Below are 22,654 nucleotides of genomic sequence, written 5' to 3' on the forward strand. Positions count from 1 at the left end.
TTCCCCCTAACTCCTTCTCTCTCCCTCTCTCTTTAAAATAAATAAATAAATCTTATATAAGAAGAAGAAATTAAGGTTCAAGTTAGAATAGTCATCATAAATTATTACTTTTGGTGAATTTAATTTATTTGTAACAGTACCTCAATAAAATGTCACTATTTGGAGTTTTAATGTTTATAAATTATTAAGCTGTTTTTGCTTTTCTTGAGGAATGGTACAGGTAGGTGAATACTGTACAAAAAGTCAGAAAAATCCTTTCAGTTCAAGCCCTGTCAGAAACTAAATAGTGTGACTTTAGGCAAGTCACATTATTTTTCTACACCTCAATTTCCCATATAAACAGGATTAAATATAAACATGCCTTCAATCCAGAAATTCTCATTCTAAGACTTTATCCTATTGAAAGTTTTATTTTTACATACGCCCAATGTGGGGCTTGAACTCATGACCCTGAGATCAAGAGTTGCATACTCTACTGACTGAGCAAGCCAGGTACCCCAAAATCTTTTTTTTTTTTAATTTTTTATGATTCATAGTTTGTAAGTTTTGTATTGGGGCAAACTTCCTCTGTAATATCCTCTGTAACATGCCTCTGTAACTATTTTGTTGTTTATAAAGTATGACTATAAAATAATAGAACTTTTATACAAACATGCCAGAACGTATATATCCAAGTGAGTATTGTCCCTTCACAGTAGTTACCTTGGGAAGCTATATGCTTATTCCAACAATGCTGCCATTGTTCAAAACGTTTTCGGAACTCCTCTTTTGGCATTGCCTTCAGAGTCTGCGACACATTCTTTTGATTATCCTCAGTGATGGGAAATCTTCGTCCTTTGAGGGTGGATTTGATTTTTGGAACAGCCAAAAGTCATTTGGAGTCAAGACTGGTGAATAAGGTGAGTGATCAAGCTAGATGATACCATTTGGGGTCAGAAACAAGGTATGATTATAGGGTAATGAGACTGGTTTTTCTTGTGTTGCTTATAAAATGGGTCTGGAGACGATTCCAAAAGAGGAGTTCCAAAAATGTTTTGAGTAATGGCAGCATCTTTGGATTAAATATATGGTAAGGCAGCAAGGTGTATTGAAAAGAGCACTAAGGTAGGAGTCAGAAGAAATTCTAGTCTAGTCCTGCTTCACTTTTAAATTCACAGCTAACATGACACTTAATTTCACATTTAACGAGACACTTAACTTCTCTGAGCCTCGGTGTATCTTTAAAATACCTGTCATATAGGGTTGTTGAAGATAAGTTGGAATACTAAAAATAAACATTAAAAGCATCTGTCAAACTCTAAATTGCTATGATAGTATAACATTTTACTGTTGTTGTGCCTAGTGTGATTACATCAGAGGACCACACTCATCTCATATATAAGGTCTGGTGTGTTTGTAGTTGGTGGTTTTTAAGTCTCATTACTTTATAGTCATACCTTGTATATGCAGCTGGGGAGTCAAGTTTAAAAGAGGTCCACAGTATACTTACTATGTATCCTGTTTAAAGGGAAACTAAGGAATGGCACTTCTCATTTCAGTCTGATTTGAATCAGTCATCTCAGTGGCTTACTACACATTTTAAAAAACACTTCTTCGACTTCAGTTCTCTTCCAGCATCTAGTTTTTTTTTACATCTCGTCATTCTTTTCTGAATCTTAGCTACCCCACAACACTCTGCTTCTCCCTAACTCCATTCTTTCTTATTTCCTTCTTAATATTCCCAGTATGTCAGAGACTTAGTTTTCTTCTTATTTCTTCCATTATGAATGGTATGTGCTGCTTGTGTTGGCAACTTCTTCAAGGACACTTCATGGCCCTAGTCCTCTATGTGTGATGAAGACATTCCCTTTTCCCTTGTTCAGGCTCACTAGGAAGAGTATCTGTTGATTGCACTGTGGATTTGTCAGTGTGCTCAACTGAAACCTGCCACCCAACACAGCAGTCACTTCACTCATTCACTAAATGCCATCTCGTTTTCTGCCCCATTCTAACCTGGTTTTGATCTTGACTATTCCTTTAGTGAACTTTTAAGTCACAGTCCAGTCTATACCAGAGTTTTCTGTTGACTTTGACATAATTGGTAACTTTATCTTGAAACATTCTTATTTTCCTTGGTTGTTTCTCAAACTTTTTTTGTTTTTTTGTTTTTTCTTAGGCAAAAGACAGAGTGGTATATGAAATAATGTCTGCTGGTACTCAGTTACTCCCCATCCAAGTACCTCTTTCTTGAAAATGACAACCCTCTCCCCATTTCCTTTTTCTCTTTCTTCTTCTGTTGCTTTTCTTTCTTTCATATTGGTACCAAAGAGTATTTCTTAGTTCCAATGATTATGTGAAAGATCCTTAAGTCATGATTTTTAAAGATTTCTATTCCTATTTTTTGTGTCCACTGGGAACATACCCAAAAGCAATTTTTTATGCTCTCATTTCTAATCATCCAGGGTAAAGAGCCGCCTCTCACTTCTTTTTCCTGTGTAGATTGAGGGAATTGTTGAATAATTGTGTATTCATCTAACCTAAATAAAATATATACACATGAAAATAATGGGACATGTATATTATATCCAGTGTTAGGTTTTTAAGAGCAGGAGATCCTACTTTCATGTATTTTCTTTATAATCCATGGTATACATTTTAGATACTCAGTAACTTAAATTTTGAGCACATGAGACTATCCTTTAATAAGCGAAGAAACAGGAACCGGGAAATGACCTGTATCTGTCATTTCTGAAGTACTTCATACCCGAATCTATTTATGATCACAGTAAGACTGAAGAGAATAATGCAAACAACATCGCAGAGCTCGTGCTCATGGTGAAGTCTAAGAAATTGGACTTTCAAACTTTTAAAATATAAAGAAAATTATTTTGGTACCAAAGCACGTATACAAATACATGAACTGGTCAAGTTAAAGATTTATATGGTGCTAGCAATATACTGACTCTGTATAGGAGAGATGGATTTTTAATCCTCTGTATAATATGCAGAGATGATTTAATCTACTTTTGAGCCGTGTAAATTGCTCCAAGTTTACCATCTGTATCCCCTACTATGAATTGATAATTGCTATGTTATAAACTCCCAGAGAGTTTATAAAATCTTTGGCACTGGATAATGACTAGCAAAAGAGGCTGTGTTTGCTTCATGAAAAATGTTTGCCTTCAAAGGAAAGCTGTAATTGTAACCATTTGGCCTATAAAGGGAAATTATGACAAAATTTTTCTAATGTGGAACCTGAGATTTCTACAGATTGTTACTGCGCAGTGACCCTTTGAAGTTTCAGAGCTTAGTTTCTTTTGTACTTTTATTATATAAGATCTTCAGGTAACTTTGTTCCTTGGGATAATTCTTAAAAGAATGAACTGTATAAAATGCTTTAAGATTTTCCATCTGCTCTTGAATATCGAGTCGTGAACTTACAAGTGGAAAGTAAGTTCCTGAGTTCTGTTTAGTAGGTATACAGCTATACAAAGCATGCCATTTGCCATGTCATGTTCCTCTGTGCCAGATTTTCCTGCTTTTTCCTTTTTAGCTGCTGTGCTAAAATATGAAAACAATGTCATGAATATCAGGCAGTTTAACTGTTCTCCACACCCCTACTGGCTTCCAAACTTTATGGACGTTTTCACATGGTCTTTGCCATTTGTTGGGGAAAAAGGTAAGAGAACTGGATGATCAGTTGTCTTAATTAGTGATGGAGCACACTTTAATATTTCATGAGTCCCCTGATGGTTCAGAAATGTTTTTCTTAAAGAATTAAAAAGAATAAAAAATAATAAATAATAAAGTTATCCGAAGTATTTTCTAATTTCTTTGTTCTCTACAAAGATTTTTAAATGGCACTTAATTGGTTTTTTATTTTATTTATTTTATTTTTTAATTTTTTAATTGGTTTTTAAATTATAGTTCTAGTCAATTGTGCGCTTATTGTTGTAAATATCAATTTAAAGCAGCTACCCTACTATGATCAGGATGTTAAAATAACATAAGTCACTAAACCGTTCCTTCAGTGATTTCTTCAGTGATGAAGAGATTTAAATAGGAAATAGTGTCCTGTAAAATTTTATTTGTGCACCTGTACAAACAAGGTATGCAAATATAAAATAAATTTGTTGGGCATAGACCTGATGGCTTAACATCTTTGTAAAATGGGAGGAAATCTTTTCATGTACATATCAGTGAGGAAAAGGCTCTGGACAACAGTCTCATGAAATCAAGTAATTATGCAATAGAATCTTCAAAGACCAGACTTTTACTGAAGCAAGGAATTTCCCCAAATTCTATATAAACCTGAAGGTCTAGATTTAATGCTACTCTTTATTCTTAATAGCATAATGACAAGTCATTTTTGTCTATGTTTATTTAACATGTGTTTACTTAAACATCCACATCATTTTAGAGAGAATACCTTATTAATTGTATACATTTTGGGTTATTTTGTCTTATATAGTCACAGAGATGCTGGTTAACATTCTCAACATATGCTCTGATGATGAATTGATTTCTGATGATGAAATTGAAGGTAAACTTGCCTTTTTCTCATTTGAACTAGAAATGAAGAAGTTTTGGGTTTGGTTTTAGTTTGTTTTAGATAATTTTCTTTGTCTTATTAGAAAAGAGTTGTGTTCATTACAGAAAAATAAAATTTGAAAAATACCGGAAACCGTAAATAAGAACAAAAAAGTTACCTGTAAACCTGCCATCTCATAGATATCAACTATTCACATTTTGATGTAATATTGTTACCTGTCTTATATCTTTGCATATATTTTCCCCTCTTTTTCCTTTTTAACAAAAATGAGGTCATGTATTAGTATCATAAACATTTATAGTTTTTTAATAGACTAATTTTTAAGTTATCTAGTAGTCTTGATTGATGATTTTTGTTTTAATCAATCTGCTGTTGGATATTGGATTTTTTCTAACTTTTTTGTTTTAAAACCCTACAGTTTAAAAATTCTTATAGATAAATCTTTACACATTCTGTCAACAACCAGTATTTATTACATGACTAATATATAGCAAGTACTATTTACGTCCTTGCATGCAATAAACTTACATTCTAGGGGAGAGAAGACAATAAATAAGTGCAAGTCAGATGTTGATATATGGTATGAAAGAAAGGGAAGCAATATTAGGAAATTGAGAATAACATATTCTTGATTATTTTCATAGGATAAATTTCTAGAAATTGAGTATCTGTGTCATTTAGTACTTACAATTTTAAATCAGATACAGATAACCTCTAGATTCCAGATTCCATTTTGTGTGTGTGATGCATAGTTCACAGTGCACTGTCCAATACTGTTTACTATCATTTTTATAGTCTGGTGTTTTTAAAATTTTAATTTGTATTTTTATGATGACTAATGAACATTTTTTTTTTATTGACCACATGTGAGTTGTCAATTCATACCTTTTGCCCATTTTCCTACTGGGTTATGTGCATGTTTGTTTGTTTTTTGCTTTTCTTATTGGCCTGTGAGGGATCTTTATATAGTAACATTTTGTTATATATGTAGCCAAGTATTTTTTTCCTAGTGTATTGTGGGCAGTTTGATTTTATTTATTTATTTTTTAAAGATTTTATTTATTTATTCATGAGAGACAGAGAGAGGCAGAGGCAGAGGGAGAAGCAGGCTCCCCGCAGAGCAGGGAGCCCGAGGCAGTTTGATTTTAAAGATAAGTCCTAACTTATCTGAGAATGCAGAAGATTCTGGAAAGATGGTGACACCTGAGTTCAAACCTCTGGTTGTCTCATTGTCCAGGCTCTGTGCTGAAGTGATTCATTCAACTGTTAGGATAAACCATCTACATAGTGGAAAAAGCCTAGTTTACTTTGGGCAGATAGAGGGGAGTCCAAAACATAGTTACATTGTAGATTCCACATTGAAGGTGAAGAGCAGATGGAGCATAGCTTGTGAGTATCTTTACGTATGAGGTAGCAGAACGTTATAAGGAACCGGTTCTTTTTGAGGAAATAATTCAGGCAAGAGAAAATTCAAACAAAATAATTTAAGTTGGGGAAGATGAAATATATAAGAAATAGATCTAGTAGGATTTATATTCAGATCTAGGTGGATATGGAAATTGTGAACTCTATTGTATGTACTAAGAAAGGATTCTTAATTACCATAAAGATATGCTTACAAAATTATGCCAAAAATCGTATATGGGAATATATATTAAAGTATTGTCATAATATCAACACAATCAGAACAATCAGAACAAATGTCCCTCGGTGGAGAGGTGGATAAATCAATTATGACATATCCATTTGATAGATTCTCTACGTAGAATATTATTTTCCTTATGCAAGCCTCCTTTTCCCCTTCTCTTCTAGTTAGCTCTTGTTCCGCTTATTGTAACATCCTCATGGAAGACGTTTCTGACCTCCCTGACTAGATCCAGTACCCCTGTCATGCTGTCTCATATCACCATGTACCTCTCCTTAGCATTTGATAGAATTGTAATTTTGCATTTATTTATATTATTATAAGAGTAATATATTTTACTCCCATTCAACTGTAGACTCCCCAAGTGCTAGGACACTGTTTTTGCTCACCAAAATAGCCCTAAAGCCAAGTATAGTGTAGTGAGCATGATAAGTAAATATTTGTTGAGTTAGATTGAGTGGTATTACATACAACTATTAAAAAACGAATGGATTAGAGCTATCAGTGCTAATATGGAAAATGTACTAGATATTCTGTTAAGTGCAAAAGTAAATGAATAGAATCTTCTCATTTCCATTTTTTACAGGGTGTATAGATATAAGCTGATACATGCTTTTTAATTTTTTTCTGAAAGGAAATGAAAAATAACTTTAGGTTATGATGCTGAATTGAACATACTTCTAATTCTATTCCTTTCTGAAACTACACTAAAAACACAATACAATTTTGGTTTTATTTAAGTGATATAAACTAAGGATTTCCACTTTAGTAATGCCACACTAGATAGTTTAAATCAACCCTGACTTAAGATAACTGTAAAAACTAGACACAATATTCTAAAATTTGCTTTAGAGGCATTTAGAAAGTTAACAAAGTAAAATAATTACCAAGTTGAGATCTGGAAGAAAGGCATAAATCCAGAGAGGTAAAACCAAAATTTGGGACTATTTCTCTCTTAGAGATATTCATGAATTTCAAAAGAAGAAACTAAGATGTTGAGCAGCCGTCTTGATAGAAGATAAAAAGTTAGGGCTTGGGGTGCCTGGATGGCTCAGTTGGTTGGGCGTCCAACTCTTGATTTCAGCTCAGGTCTTGATCTCGGGGTTGTGAGTTCAAGCCACGTGTTGGGCTCCATGCTGCGTGTGGAGCCTACTTAAAAAAAAAAAACTAGGGCTCATGGCTTGCCAAGGATGATGTGAGGGCTGGTAAGTTTCTCCTCATTGGTTGGGGACCCCAGAACATTGCATCTATGTAAGAGTAAGGGTGAACTGGAAATAGAACAGCCCTGAAAGGCACTACAGCCTACCTTCAGATCATTTCAATCCATGAAATTTAAATAAAGTAGCCCTAGGCACCTGGCAAAAGCAAACTTCTCTATACTAAGGTAACATCGTGTAGGACTTTAAATTACTACAAATAATCTTTCAAATATATAATATGTGACTCACAACCAAAAATAACTAGGCATATGAGGAGATATAACAACATGAATGAGAACCAGCAGAAACAGCAAAAAATAAAAACAGATACCAGGTTCTCCAGACATTGGCTTTATCAGACTGAACTTTAAAATAGCTGTGCTAAGGGCGCCTGGGTGGCTCAGTCATTAAGCGTCTGTCTTCGGCTCAGGTCATGATCCCAGAGTCCTGGGATTGAGCCCCGCATTGGGCTCCCTGCTCGGCAGGAAGCCTGCTTCTCCCTCTCCTGCTCCCCCTGCTTGTGTTCCTGCTCTGGCTATCTCTGTCTCTATCAAATAAATAAAATTTCTTAAAAAAATAAAAAATAAATAGCTGTGCCACAAACCAAACCAAACCAAAACAATGCTTACTATGTTCAAGAACATAAAAAACTAGGTTGAAAATTTTGGCAGAAAATTGTGAATTATAAAAGCAGAGTTGATAAAGCGTCGAAAGAAGATGCTAGGAATGAAAAGTAAAATAAATTTTTAAATTTTGAAAGATGAATTAACAGATTCAGTAAAGCTAAACAAAGAATAAATGAACTAGACAATAGGTCAGAAAAAAACAATCTAGAATGAATCATGAAAAGAAAAAATAAAAGACCAAAAAAGGCCTAGGAGACAGAGGATACAGTGAGTAGGCTTATCATCTGTGTGTGTGGAGTCCCAGAGAAGAGATAGAAGGGTAGAATCATTATTTGAGGAGATAATGGATAAAAATTTTCTAAGATTGACAAGACATTAAGCCACAGATTGAAGAAGCTCTGTAAACCAATGCAGAATGAATACAAAGAAAATAACACCTGAGTACATCATAGTAAAAGTACTTCAGATGACAAAGAAAAAAAACAGAAAAAAAGATTAATTTCAAAAGAGACCAATTAAACTGACAGTAGAAGCAAGAAAAATGGAATAACATATTCAAAGCACTGAAAGATAATAACTGGTAACCTAGAGTTCTATACCCAGCAGGAATGCCTTTCAAGAGTGAAGAGAAAATAAGCATTTTTCAGATACCCATCCCTTAAAAAATATACTTAGGGAATTACCAAAAGACCCACTAAGTGAAATTTTATTTTATTTTAAAGATTTTATTTATTTATTAGAGAGAGAGAGAGAGAGAGAGCACACAAGTAGGGGGAGTAGCAGGCAGAGGGAGAGGGAGAAGCAGGCTCTCCACTGAGCAGGGAGCCTGATGTGGAGCTCGATCCCAGGACCCTGGGATCATGACCTGAGCCAAAGGCAGATGCTTAACTGACTGAACCACCCAGGCGCCCCTTAATAAAAAAATAATATTCAAGCAGAAGGAAAATACCAGATGGAAACTTGGAGATTCAAAAAGAAATAAAAAGTAAAAATAGTAGAAAATATGTGGGTAAATCAAATGAATGTAAACTGTATTACACAACAATAATAATGTTTTATTAGGTTTAAAAGACAGAATTAAAACATAAGACAATAATAATTGGCAGTGGGATAGAGATAAAGTATGTGAGGGCTGCATTATCTGGGAAGAAGGGGAAAGTAACTCTTAGCATTATACTGGGTGGGGGGTGTGCCTCACTGGCTCAGTTGGAAGAGCATGTGACTCTTGATCTTGGGGTTATAAGTTGAAGCACCAGGTTGGGTGTAGCGATTACTTAAGTAAATAAACTTAAAAAAAAGGGAAAAAAACCAATATTATATTTTGGTAAGTAAGAGATACGTGTTGTGATCTAGAGTAACCTTCAAGAAAAGAGGGTTTTTTAAAGTATTTAACTTTTAAATTATAGGAAAAAAATGGAATGATAAAAAATAACCCACAAGAAGGCAAGAAAGGAAGGAAGGTACATATAACAATAAGACAAATAGATTAAATTATGATAAATATTTCAGAAATTTTATTAAATGTTATTGTTTAAAAGACAAATTGTCTAGGATTTTTTTTTTTAGCTTTATGTTTTATAAGAGACAGATCACAGCATAAGGATACTGAAAGTTTGTAAGTAAAAGGAGAAAAATAAATATATAACGCAAACACCAACCAGAGAAAAGTTGTTTTAGATAAATATTACATGAAGTAGAAACTAAAACATAAGATGTAACAATTTTATGTGTGTATGCAATTAATAATATGGCTTCATAATATGTAAAATAAAAAATAACAAGTACAATGAGAAGTCAAAATATTCACAATGATGGTGGGAGAATTTAACAAATATCTCTCAGTAATTGAGGGAACAAGCAGACCAACAAAATTAGGAAGATTGTAGAAAATTACAATGTAATTAATGAACTTGACCTAATGGACATACAAAGAACACTGCATCCAACAGGTGCTGAATACACCTTTTTAAACACATATAACATTGGGCGCCTGGGTGGCTCAGTTGGTTAAGCGACTGCCTTCGGCTCAGGTCATGATCCTGGAGTCCCGGGATCGAGTCCCACATCGGGCTCCCTGCTCAGCAGGGAGTCTGCTTCTCCCTCTGACCCTCTTCCCTCTCGTGCTCTCTATCTCTCATTCTCTCTCTCTCAAATAAATAAATAAAATCTTAAAAAAAAAATAAACACATATAACATTTACAAAAATTGACCACGTACTGAGCTAAAAGCAAGTTTCAGATGTCAAAGTATTTAAAATCGTAATGACTATGTTCTTTAACTATATGCAGATAATACAGTAACAAAAAGATGATCTAGGGGCGCCTGGGTGGCTCAGTTGTTAAGCATCTGCCTTCGGCTCAGGTCATGATCCCAGGGCCCTGGGATTGAGCTCCACATCGGGCTCCCCGCTCAGCAGGAAGCCTGCTTCTCCCTCTCCCTCTCCCCCTGCTTGTGTTCCCTCTCTCACTGTGTCTCTCTCTGTCAAATAAATAAATAAAATCTTTAAAAAAAGATAATCTAGAACATCCTCGTATTTTTGGACACTTGGGGCACCTGGGTGGCTCAGTCTGTTAAGCATCTGACTTGTGATTTTGGCTCAGGTCATGAAATTGCAATTTCCATGAACAAAAGGACAGATAGTACTTTAAACCCAAAGAAAATAGAAGAAATGAAATAAAACATTAAGAATATTAGTTATAAAATAGGAAAAAAAATACAGAAGTAGTAATACCAAAATGTGCTCTTTTAAAAGACTAATAAAATTGATAAATCCCTGGTAAGACTTCCAAATAAACAAGATAAGACAAAAGTAACCAATGGTAGTACTGAAAAATGGAGACATCAGACCCTATAGACATTAAGAGAATAATGAGAATGAATTTTAAAACTTAGGTGAAATGGACAGATTTCCTGAAAAATGTAACTTATTCAAACTGACACAATATAGAAAATCTTAATAATTACATTCCTACCAAGAAATAGGATCTGTAATTTAAAATTTTTCTATGAAGAAAATGCCAGGTAAAGATAACTTCACCAACAGATTTACCAAATATTTAAGAAAGAAACAACATGGGCACCTGGGTGGCTCAGTCAGTTAAACGTCTGCCTTTGGCTCAGGTGATGATCCCAGGGTACTGGGATTGAGTCCCGCATTGGGCTCTCTGCTCCGCGGGGAGCCTACTTCTCCCTCTCCCTCTGCCTTCCGCTCTGCCTACTTGTGCTCTCTCTCTCTCTATGTCAAATAAATAAATAATAATAATAATAAACTATTTAAAGTTTTTTAAAAAAGAAACAACACTAATCTTACACAAATCCTCCTGAGAATAAAAAAGAAGAAATGCTCCCCAGCTCATTTAGTGAGGCTAGTATAACTATGATACTAAAATGTGAAAGGACATGAATATAAATACAATAATCCTAAACAAAACATCAACAAATTGAAACTAGCAATATACATAAAAGAATTATGTCTCCCAACCAAGTAGATTTATTCCAGAAATTTTGGAAGATTTGGCATTCAAAATTCAATCAGTATATAGTAATGTAAGATCTTTTTTCTTTGTTTTTAAGATTTTATTTATTTATTGGACAGAGAGCACAAGTAGGGGAAGCAGCAGGCAGAGGGAGAAGCAGGGAGCCCGACGCGGGGTTCAATCCCAGAACCCTGGGATCATAACATGAGCCAAAGGCAGCTGCTTAACGACTGAGCCATCCAGGTGCCCCTAAGATCTTAGTAATAGTGGGAACTGGGTGAGGGGTGAATGCGAACTCTATAGTGACTTCACAACTTTGCTGAACATCTAAAACTGTTCTAAAATAGAATTTTATTTAAAACAGTATAATTCACTGCATTAAAAAGAAGAAAAATCACATCTTAGTAAATGTAGAAGCAACATTAGGTAAAATTCATCCTTCTTTTGCAATAGATTCCTTAAATTCAGCTTAGAAAGAAATTCTTTAACAAACATAGCTATAAAACCCTGCTGCAAACATCATATGGCAAAATGTTGAAAGCTCTCCTTAGTGATTGGGAACAAACAAGGATACCAGTTATCAATACCTCTATACAATATCATATTAGAAGTTGCACCCAATACAATAAGGCAGGAAAAAAAGCAACATATGGTGTAAAGATTGGAAAGAGAGAAACACAACTAAGTGATATGATTGTGTGCAGAGAAAATTTAGAAGAATCCATAGATTGTTAAAATCAACAAGTGCATGTAGCTGAGCTGCTGGATACAAAGTCAATAAGCAAAAACCCTTTGTATTTCTATTACCAGCAACAGAATGAAATCTTAATTAAGATGCCATTTACAATATCATCCCTAACAATAAATCTAACAAGTGGTGTGTGGTACCTCTAAGCAACAAACTATGAAGCATTATTAGAGAAATTAAAGGAAATATAAATAAATGGAAAGAAATAAAATGTTCATTGATTTTTTTAAAAACTCAATATTGTAAAGATCTCAATCATTCCCAGATTGATCTATGGATTCAGTACAAAGTCAAGTATTAACAGCCTATTCGATTCTAAAATTCATATGGAAATGCTGAGGATAGATTCTAAAATTTGTATGAAAATGCTAAGGAAAGGTTACAAAATTAATATGGAAATAGCTTAAGTCTTGAAGAGAAACAGGGTGGGAGGACTTGTTCTTTATATCAAGATTTACTATAAAGCTAGAGTAATTAGAATTAGTAGTGCAAGAACAGATGAGCACTGAAACAGAACAGAGAATCCCGACACATTACAACATATGTGGACACTTGATTTACATCAGAGGTGGCACTGCCAGGAGTAGTAGGAAAATGATGGTATTTTTAATAAGTGATTTGGGGATATCTGAGAAAAAATTAAACCTGACCCGTATCATTTCAAACCCCAAAATAATTTCCAGATGGATTAATATATTCAAATATGAAAGGTAAAACAGTAAAAGCTTCTAGAATTTATAACATAGAATATTTTCATGACCTTGGGGTAGAGAACAATTTCTTAGCCAAGACACAAAAAGCACTTACCATACAGGAAACTATTAATAAGTTGGACTATGTTAAAATAAGAACTTGTATTTATCAAAAGACCCTATTAAGAGTGTGAAAAGACAAGGAACAGAGTGGGAGAGCATATTTGCTCACAAAGGGCTCACTTGCAGAATATATAAAGAACTGCAGGTCAGTTAGATGAGACTTGAACAAGCACTTCAGAAAAGAGAATATCAAAATGGCCTGTAAAGATATGACAAGATATTCATTCACATTAGTAATTGTGGAAATGCAAATTAAAACCACAGTGGATCATTCTATACGCCCACCAGATTGGCTAAAATTAAAGATGAATTAACGAGAACACCAAGAGCTGGCCTGGATGTGTAGCAACAGGAATGCTCATACACTGAAGTATAAATTAGTACGTCCACTTTAGTAGATAATGCCACACTGTTGTCCAAAGTTGAACATCTACATAATAACTGAGCATTCTAATTCTAGTAATATACTTCACAAAAATAGCAGCAAAGAAAAATGCATAGGAATAGTCATAGCAGTCAAATTCACAATAGCTAAAAATTGGAATCAGACCAAATGACCACTGACAGTAAAAAGGATAAATTATGGCATATGTGTTCATAGTGGAATTGTATACAATGACAGTGAACTACAACAGGCAAAACACAAATCACTCTTACAAACACTATGTTGAGCAAAAGAAACCAGACACAAAAATACATATTTGATTGTTCCAGTTACCTAAAGTTCAAAAACAATGAAGACCATAGTGCTTGTGGATCCACACATGCTTACATGGTAAAACTATAAAGAACAGCAAGAAAGTGATTTCAGTAAAGGTCAAGAGAATGATTTTCTTTGGGAACAGAGAGACATTATACATTTCTATTGTGTACTTCTCTTTATGTTTCTCATACTTAACAATAAAAAAGTTTAAAAGTTACAAACCTACAAAAATGTGGAGATTTTTACAGGAACTTTTAGAAGCTGGAAAACAAATTAATGTTCCTCACTTGGTTGATTCAGGAAACCTAAAGTAGTGGTGAATGCTGAGTTCCAGCACAGAATTCTCAAAAAGCAAAGGAATTGGTAGTAGCAGTTTCTAGAATTGGGGACTGTGGGTTGGGGGGAGGAGGGAGATGGTCACTGAGCTAAAATAAGACTAGGTGGAAGCTGTTTGTAAAGCAGTTACAGCCCTAGTTGCCACTGGGCAACTGCCTCTTCTCTAGGTCTGGAGGCTAATCTCCAAAAAAAGTGTAAACTAAAAGAATTTCTGCCTTAAGAATACAACTGAGGGCATCAATACCTTGCCCGAAACAGGTGAATTGAGTGGCCATATGCATCCTCAATACTGATATAGAGAACTCCCTCACAAAGCCCCCCGACCCCATCACTACCTGTAAAGCTGCTAGTCAGCGGTCCACCCGGCAACTTGGAGAGCATTTTAGGCCCCCATTCTCAATCACAAGCAGACACCAAGGATTACCAGCCACCTCAGGAAAGTCTCGAAGAGAATCAACAACACAAACAGCAAAAAGCAATGTGAATGAACTTGAGATTCTGAAGAAAATATAAAACTGAAAAAGGGAAAGACTATAGTATCTCCAAAAAGAAACAGGAAGATAGTGACTCCATTAAACAAAAACATAGGCTTTATTAAGAGACTTGTAGGCTGTTCATTTTGCCCTTTGTTTTTGTTCCCTGTTTTCAGCGTCATTTGTTTCCCAAATAAAATCTTTTTCTTTGTCCAATATTATTTGCATGACTTGTGGGGATAGGGTGTTTTGGATGACAATAGATGTGAATTAATGTTAAACTATAAACTTTTAAGAAATGGAAAAACTGCTGACAAAAAATCTGTAATTTAATACTCTATCATGCTACCAAAGATGTCTCTTCTGAGCTGATAAAAGATAGTAGTAGCCTGCTTCTCTCATTGCATTTCACTTTGATTTTTTTTCTCTCTTCCATGTCAACCTAAATTTCTCTTCCCATATTTCTATCTTCATCTCCTTGTTTCTTGGTGTCTCTTCTCCCTGAAGATCACTACATTTCAAGCTATCGGAAAGGTATCCGACTAAAATGTGCTAAGAGCTTAATACTCGCCATCTGTCCCACCACAGCCTATTAATTTTATTAGACCTTTTCAGTTGTAGTTGAGTGATTCAGACAGGCTCTCCATCCCCCCTTTCTGTTTTAGTATAAATGTTTTCTTTGCACCTGCTGTATAATTCTGCAGGATATTGAGAGCTGGAGGGGTGAGGAAGGAGAGGCCACGTTTCTCTTTCTGACTTTTGAGTGTGGTCACCTGGTGCATGCCTGGACCTTGGCTTCTCATGTGTGAGCTGTTCCCTGGATCTTAGATGAGAAAAGGCCATACAATGTTGTGGTAACATTTTTGGTGTTGTTTTATAAAGACCTTTACCACCATCATAATTTATATTGCACAGTTGTCGATGGTAGGAAGTAACTCACTGGTTTGTGAGTAAGTGAGGATTATGGAATGAAAGCAGCCCTCACTAAGTTGAGGAGAGCTAGCTCTATATTGTGTTTGCCCACAGAAGACAACTGGGTGAATCATCACTTGCCATTTGGCAGGCCAAACCCCGCATTCTGAGGTGGCCCACAGCATTCTCAGAAGAGATCTTTGCTGTAGCGACTGTCTTTGTTGACACATGTATGTTTCATTCTTCACTGTGCTCTGTATTTCAGAACCACAAATAAGTTCCCACCTCTAGTAGGTCTGTCCAGTCTGTCTTTGTTGTGACCACCTCCATTTTTTTTCATCTTGTTTTTCCCCTCTTCTGGGTTGTTTTTTCTCTTGCTTCTTAGAACTTGCTGGGATTTTTCTTTGTCTAAACAAGCTTAGACCTTGATTTCTTTTTTTAAAATAACAATTTCTTTAACTTAGAAAGATACTTCATCCTGCATTTTTAACAACTAACTAGTTAACACATTCTTCTAACTCACTGATTCTTTGTATTCCTGAAGGAGGCACTACAGTTCGAAAGGAGATCATCAAGAATAAAATCAGAGCCATTGGGAAGATGGCACGGGTCTTTTCAATTCTGCGGTAAGGATAAATCTGTCATTACAGTGTGGGATCAAAGCATTTTGACAGAAAATTAGAAGTTGATTTCAGAACAGTTTTTTTTTTTAGAATTGGAGTTTGTATGATTGGATAGGTCTTCAGAGTCAGAGCTGAGTGCACATTGAATCTGACCTATATGTTAAAGTGACTAGAAATGTTTTGGCACACATTCATTTGGTACAAGCTTAGATGTAGTGAATGGAGTGATTTAGTGTGGATTCTGGAGCCAGATTGCCTGTGTTCACATCCTGGCTCGACCTCTTAGCTGTATGATTTTGAGCCTCAGTTTCCTTGTCTGTAAAAGCATGATAATAACAAGACCTGCCTTACACAGTTACTAGGATTAAATGGGGTGATATAATGGAAGCATTAGAACAGTACCTGGCTATTAAGTAACTCTAATTGAAAAACAAGATCTGCTGGTTTAAAATTGGAATACTTTCAGAAAACATCTCTTTCATTGGGTCAGGGGAGGGGTAGGAAGAAGGAGAACCTTACCTCCATCTCTGTGCGTCTTTTCTTAACTTCCCATCTAGTGCCTTTGAACTGCTGAGCGGTAGACACCCTGGCATTAATGCAGGGCTTTCACCTTCCTTTGCAGGGAAGAGAGTGAGAGTGTGCTGACTCTCAAGGGCCTGACTCCAACAGGGACACTCCCTCTAGGTGTCCTCTCAGGAGGAAAGCAGACTATTGAGACAGGTGAGTATGAGAAATACTCCTTTCATGGAAGGTGTGCTCCCATTACCCAGCAGTCAACATAAAATTTAAAATTAGGGCTTTTTTCAATAAATGATACTAGAGCAATTAGATGTCCATGTGGGGGAAAGTGAATCTTAACTCTTCTCTCTATATACAAAAATTAATTTAAAATTAATTATAACTTAAATGTAAAAGAAAAAATAAAACTTACCCAAAAAAGTATGGAGAGTATTAGAGTAGATAGAGTCCTTAGGACATAAAAAGTACTAATCTTAAAAGAAAAAAAAATCAGTTAATTAAATTTCATTAAAACTAAGAATTTCTAAAAATACACATTTAGGAAAGGGAAAAGCCAAGCCATTAACTGAGGGAAGATTTTTTGTAATACATATGTCAGACAAAGGGCTTAAATTCAGAATCTATAAAGAACTATAAACTCAATAAGAAAAACACCAATTTTTTTAATGGTCAATATATTTTAATAGGCACTTCACAAAAGAGGGTATCAAAATGGCCAATGAGCATATGAAAAGATGCTTAATGTAGTTACTCATCTGGGAAACAGACATTAAAACCACAGTGAAATACACTACATATTCACCAGCATGGCTAAAATTAGAAAGTCTAACAATATCAAGTGTTGGTGAATTTATGGAGAATAGAACTGGATACATTGCTGGTGGGCATGTAAATTGGTTCAACCACTTTGAAAAACTCTTGGGCAGTTAAACAAAACATATATCCTACCCCATAACCCAGCAATCCCAGCCCTGGTATATCAAAGAAAAATAAATGCATATGTCCACCAAAAGATTTGCATAACAATATTTACCGTAGCTTTATTCGTAATAGCCCCAAACAGGAAAAAACCCAAATGTTCATCAATAGTAGAGTAGATAAATGTGTTCTGTTTCTACAATGGAATGCTACACAGCAGTGAAAAAATAACACTATGAACACATGCAAAGACATGGTTGAATCTCACAAATATTATGGTAAACTAAAAAAGCTAGGCACAAAAGGGCACAGACTGTCTGATTTATAGGATGTTCAAGAATAGGCAAACTAGCCAAACAGTAATAGGAGTCAGAATGGCACTTCCTCTGGTGGGAGAATAATGACACAGAAGGAGCAGAGGGGACTTCTGGAGTAGTGGCGATGTTCTATATCACTATCTGGGTAGTAGTTACACAAGTGTATTCATACACAAAAATGTATAGAGCTGTGCACTTTAGATTTGTGCACATGATATGTCTCACTTAGGTATGGTGTTTTTTTTTTTTAAGATTTATTTATTTTAGAAAGAGAGCGCTCGAGAGGGGGGCGAGGGAGAAAGAGAATCTCAAGCAGACTCCCTGCTGAATGCAGAGCCCACACGGGGCTCAATTTCACAACCCTGAGATCATGGCCCAAGCTGAAATCAAGAGTTGGACACTTAACCGACTGAGCCACCCAGGCATCCTTATGCCTGTTTTATTTTGGGGTGTTAGAATTTCTCAGAGAGGGTGTTTGCCTCTGCCTGCGAGCCATATCCTACTCCAGTGCCACAGTCACCTATCCAGTCAGAGTGTCAGTTCTAAAAAGCGCATGGATGCCAGCTTGTAAGGAGAGGGCTTTATGGAACCCTGGAATGAAAAGATTGATGTTTGTCAGAATAGATGTAGATCTGGTCAAGCAAGATGACTAATTCTAGGCACAAAAACAGCTGAAGCATTAACATAGAGTTTCACTGTTTTTTTGCCCCCTTGTTTGTTAAATTGTTTCTATTTAAGTTCTTCTTTTTTCTTGTCATCCCATTACTTATAGGAATCCTTTGCTTTTTGTGGTAAGTCCACTGATATTCATTAATAGGAATAAGCCTTTTTTTCCCCCTTTCATTATGTAGGATTGAATTCCTCCTTCTCTTTCAAATTAATATTAGAATATTGATTAGAATTAGAATTAGAATATGGAATATTAGAGTTTAACTATTTAGAAGGAGGAAAGAACATTTTCTCCTTGAAGTACATAACTAATTTTCTTAATTTCTTTAGTTTCATGGAAAGGATCAGTAAACTATTTCAGTTTGAATTTTTCTCTCTCAAATAAATGTATAGTTTCTTGTAAGCAAAATACTTCCCTCCATTACTTTGGTAATTAGTCATGTGAGCTACTCTGAGAGTACTTCTGACGAGGCAGGTTGCAATTAGTAGGAAACACCATGGGTGAAGAAAAAGGGAAAGTCTTCTACACCTTACTTGAAAAGTTTTGGAAACTTGCTGATCCACAGAGTTGTTGTTTCAATCTGGACCTTGAAAGAGCAGATCTGGGATGAATAACGAGGAGAATTGTATGGATGTGCTATTTGGAGATTTGTTTATTTGTAGTCTTTGGTCTGCCTTTTGTTCTCAGTCCCAAGTATATAGTTTCTCTTCATTCCTAATTGGAATATGAGTGTTTTAATCAAATAGGATTTTTTATTGATGCTTTTGAAATTGATAGACGTCTTCAGGAATGCCTAAGAACAAAACTAAGTTGAAGCTAGCTTTTTAGAGCTTCTTATGTCTCTTATTGATTGACAGAAACTGAGTTTATTTGTCGTTTTCCCATCAGAGTCTCAGTTCTACAGGTTCATTGGCAAAGTGGAGCATTAGCTAAAAAAGACCTTTTATTGTTCCTTTAACTTTACTTGGAAAACTTTCAACCAACAATATCCCATATGGCCTTATAGCATATATTCATTTATGTCTTACCTTGTTCCAAGAGGGATTTGAATAAGTTACAGTATACATATAACACATTGAAGTAAAATAAATATGCTTGGAATTTGGAGCACAAAGGAAAACAAACAAAAAGCCAATAGACAGCCACAAATTTTACTCCCAAGCTTCCTAGTACCGAAATAAAGAGGACTGCCAAGAACTGAACAAGATTCACAAAGACCATAAAATAAAAAACAAATCAGTTATAAGTTGGACTACATCAAAATTAACATTGTGCTGCAAATGGAACCATCATCAAGAAAGTGAAAAGACAACCCAACCCATAGGATGGGTGGAAATATTTACAAATCATACGTTGGATAAGGAACTGGTATCTAGAAAATAGAACTCTTATAATTGAATAATAAAAAGACAATCCAATTAAAAAATGGGTAAAAAAGTTGAATAGACATTTTTCCAAAGACATACAAGTGGCCCTAAGCATGGGAAAATTTGCTCAACATCATTAGACATTAAGGAAATACAGATCCAAACCACAATAACACTTCACACCCACTGGGATGGCTGTGATCACACAGATAGTAGCAAGTATTGGTGAGAATGTGGAGAAATTGGGACCCTCATACTCTGCTGGTGGAAATGTGAAATGGTACAGTACTTTGGAAACCAATATGGCAGTTCCTTAGATGATTAAACGTGCAGTTGACCTTATGACCAGCTGTTCCACTTGCAGCTATACACCCCAGAAAAATGAGAACGTATCCACACAAAGACTTGAACACAGATATCCACAGCAGCATTTTTCATTAGAGCCAAAAAGTGGAAATGGCTCAGACATCCATCACCTGATGAGGTGGCTCTTCACACAGTAGCATACTATTCAGTCATAAAAAGGAATGAAGTACTGGTACATGCTTCAACGTGACTAAACCTTAAAAACATGCTAAGTGAGGGGCGCCTGGGTAGCTCAGTCATTAGGTGTCTGCCTTCGGCTCAGGTCGTGATCCCAGGGTCCTGGGATCGAGCCCCACGTCGGGCTCCCTGCTCAGCCATAAGCCTGCTTCTCCCTCTCCCACTCCCCCTGCTTGTGTTCCCTTTCTCACTGTGAATCTCTCTGTCAAATAAATAAATAAAATCTTAAAAAAAAAATGCTAAGTGAAAGAAGTCAGTCACTAAAATCAGAAACCCTGTAATTCCATTTATATGAAATTTCCAGACCAGGCATTGGTTGGCTCTAGGATTAAGGGAAAGGAATGAGGGAAGTAAATAGCATTCTTTTGGGGGTGATGAAAATGTTCTAACCATAGATTGTGGTGATGGTTGTACAACTCTATATTAAATCATTGAATTGAACACTTTAAACAAGTGAATTTTATGGTATGTGAATTATATTTCAGTCAAGAATATAATAAAAATAAATATATATAAGCATAAATTAAATATAAATAAATAAACCAGTTTCTCAGTTTTTTGTGACTGTTTCTTATGTATAATGCCCCTTAATTCAGGCTGGTATCTTAATACCTGGTGCAAAAAAGCAATTCTAGAAGGACCCAAAACAGTGTAATACTTGTACACATTTTACCACATAGCATTTAAACTCTAATCAGACCAACAACCTGTATACAATTTCAGGCTATGCTTTGTTCTTCAACTTTGTAACAGCAGCAGTGATGTACTGTTTGAAGGCACTTCGTTTTCTTGTGAACGTTTATTTGTTCTATTTGAGGTGATTAGAGAGGGTGTGACATTGCCTTACCACAGGCCTACAGATGGTTGACAAATTTAAGCACTTGATAAGTTGATTCCAAGGTTCCATTTTTCACACTGTGATAGAAAGTTAACTGTTAGTTCTTCCAGTTTCTCCTCTCTTACTGATACACAAAACCTCAAGAACAGTAAACTGTCCTGTTCATTATTTTTCCCTGACTTCTTGTAAAAAATCAGTACTGGAGGAACTGAGAGGGTTCTTCTAATAAGATCTTTCTTGCTACAACCTGTAACCTTTTCATGTATTAGGGTTTTTACTACTTTAAAAAGATGATGCAAGGACGTTTACCTGTTGGCACTAATTTTTAAATTACTTCCTTTTCCATCACTGAAGGAGAAGGCCGTCTTAGTAATTGGTCTGCTCTCCTGCACAGTGAATGGAAGCCGTATGGGTTGGAGATAGCAGCTTCTGCTAGATCTCTAATCCCAGATGGTACAGGAATTTGTATCTGGTATTGAGTAGTTTTATGTCTTTGCCAGTTTAGTACTCCACCCTGGACAAGAAATAACCACTCACTTAAAACCCATGTCTCTCCTTCCAAATGCTAGTCTGTTATTCAAAGGTCATTCTTTTTTTTATTAAGTAATTAAAAAGGACAGTTGGACCCCACATAAATTGCTTAAGAGCAGTAAGAAGTAGTTTTAAGTAACTATTTTGTATAGGACCCAGCAACAGCTCATTTAATACCCTCTGAGCTGTTAGAAACTAAAGAACAGTTGTAATGTTAAATTATTTGACTCAAGTTATTTTGATATGTGAATGTCAAAGAGCAGCTGGCTATTTAAAAACTAGGAAAGCAATATAACTCTTGGTTTCTTATAGTCAGCTTGACTGACCCATTGTCTTAGCTACAGATGCTATTAGCTAAAAAGGTTCCCATGCCACCCGAAATGTTAAAAGTATTAGAAACTCTCCCACCTCACATCTCCCCCCAGTTGAGTGTTTCGCAATAACCCTGGCTTCTCTAGCTAGTTGACTTTTAGTATGGATGGGAATAGGCTGAAGTGGGGGCCTGGGTTGTGTGTGCTGGCAGCAATGCTGTTGGTTTACTCACTCTTTCTCTGTCTTCATTTTTGCATGCCACTGCTCCTGCCTCTTACAGCCACAGTAGAAGCGGTAGAGGCCCGGGAAGGTATGGCCATATTCCTATGATAGATGTGATCATGTGTCTGTCTACTAGTTTTAAAGTGTCAACATTTGAAATCTTCTGTTATTGCATCACCAGAAGTGTAACAGTGAGAAAAGGAATAAATATTTCTAGGCATGCTCACAAAGTGTTTCCTTTGTGTCCTGTATTTGTGTTAATTTAAATGACCCTCTCCACAGCTAAAGTCTTCTCTGGGCTCTGTCAGTTTTAATGCGATGGGTGAAGCT

At 35.7% G+C, this 22,654-nt stretch overlaps 1 protein-coding gene across 3 annotated transcripts in view; it reads left to right on the forward strand.

Annotated features, from left to right (window-relative positions):
* The window catches only part of PPP3CC (protein phosphatase 3 catalytic subunit gamma), a 93,463-nt gene that overhangs the window by 69,384 nt on the left and 1,425 nt on the right, over window positions 1-22,654 (forward strand). For 2 of the 3 annotated variants that reach the window (XM_028114349.2, XM_088020989.1), the window contains exons 9-13: window positions 3,533-3,658; window positions 4,451-4,522; window positions 16,009-16,090; window positions 16,710-16,807; window positions 22,383-22,412. In XM_028114349.2, the coding sequence (XP_027970150.1) occupies window positions 3,533-3,658; window positions 4,451-4,522; window positions 16,009-16,090; window positions 16,710-16,807; window positions 22,383-22,412 (408 nt within the window). The remainder of the gene's footprint in view (window positions 1-3,532; window positions 3,659-4,450; window positions 4,523-16,008; window positions 16,091-16,709; window positions 16,808-22,382; window positions 22,413-22,654) is intronic. The other variant, XM_088020990.1, reaches the window with a different exon arrangement.

This window comes from Eumetopias jubatus, unplaced genomic scaffold (assembly GCF_037043125.1).
Source record: "Eumetopias jubatus isolate StellerSeaLion01/CBP00866 unplaced genomic scaffold, mEumJub1_p1.0 scaffold_2, whole genome shotgun sequence".
Classification (NCBI taxonomy): domain Eukaryota; kingdom Metazoa; phylum Chordata; class Mammalia; order Carnivora; family Otariidae; genus Eumetopias; species Eumetopias jubatus.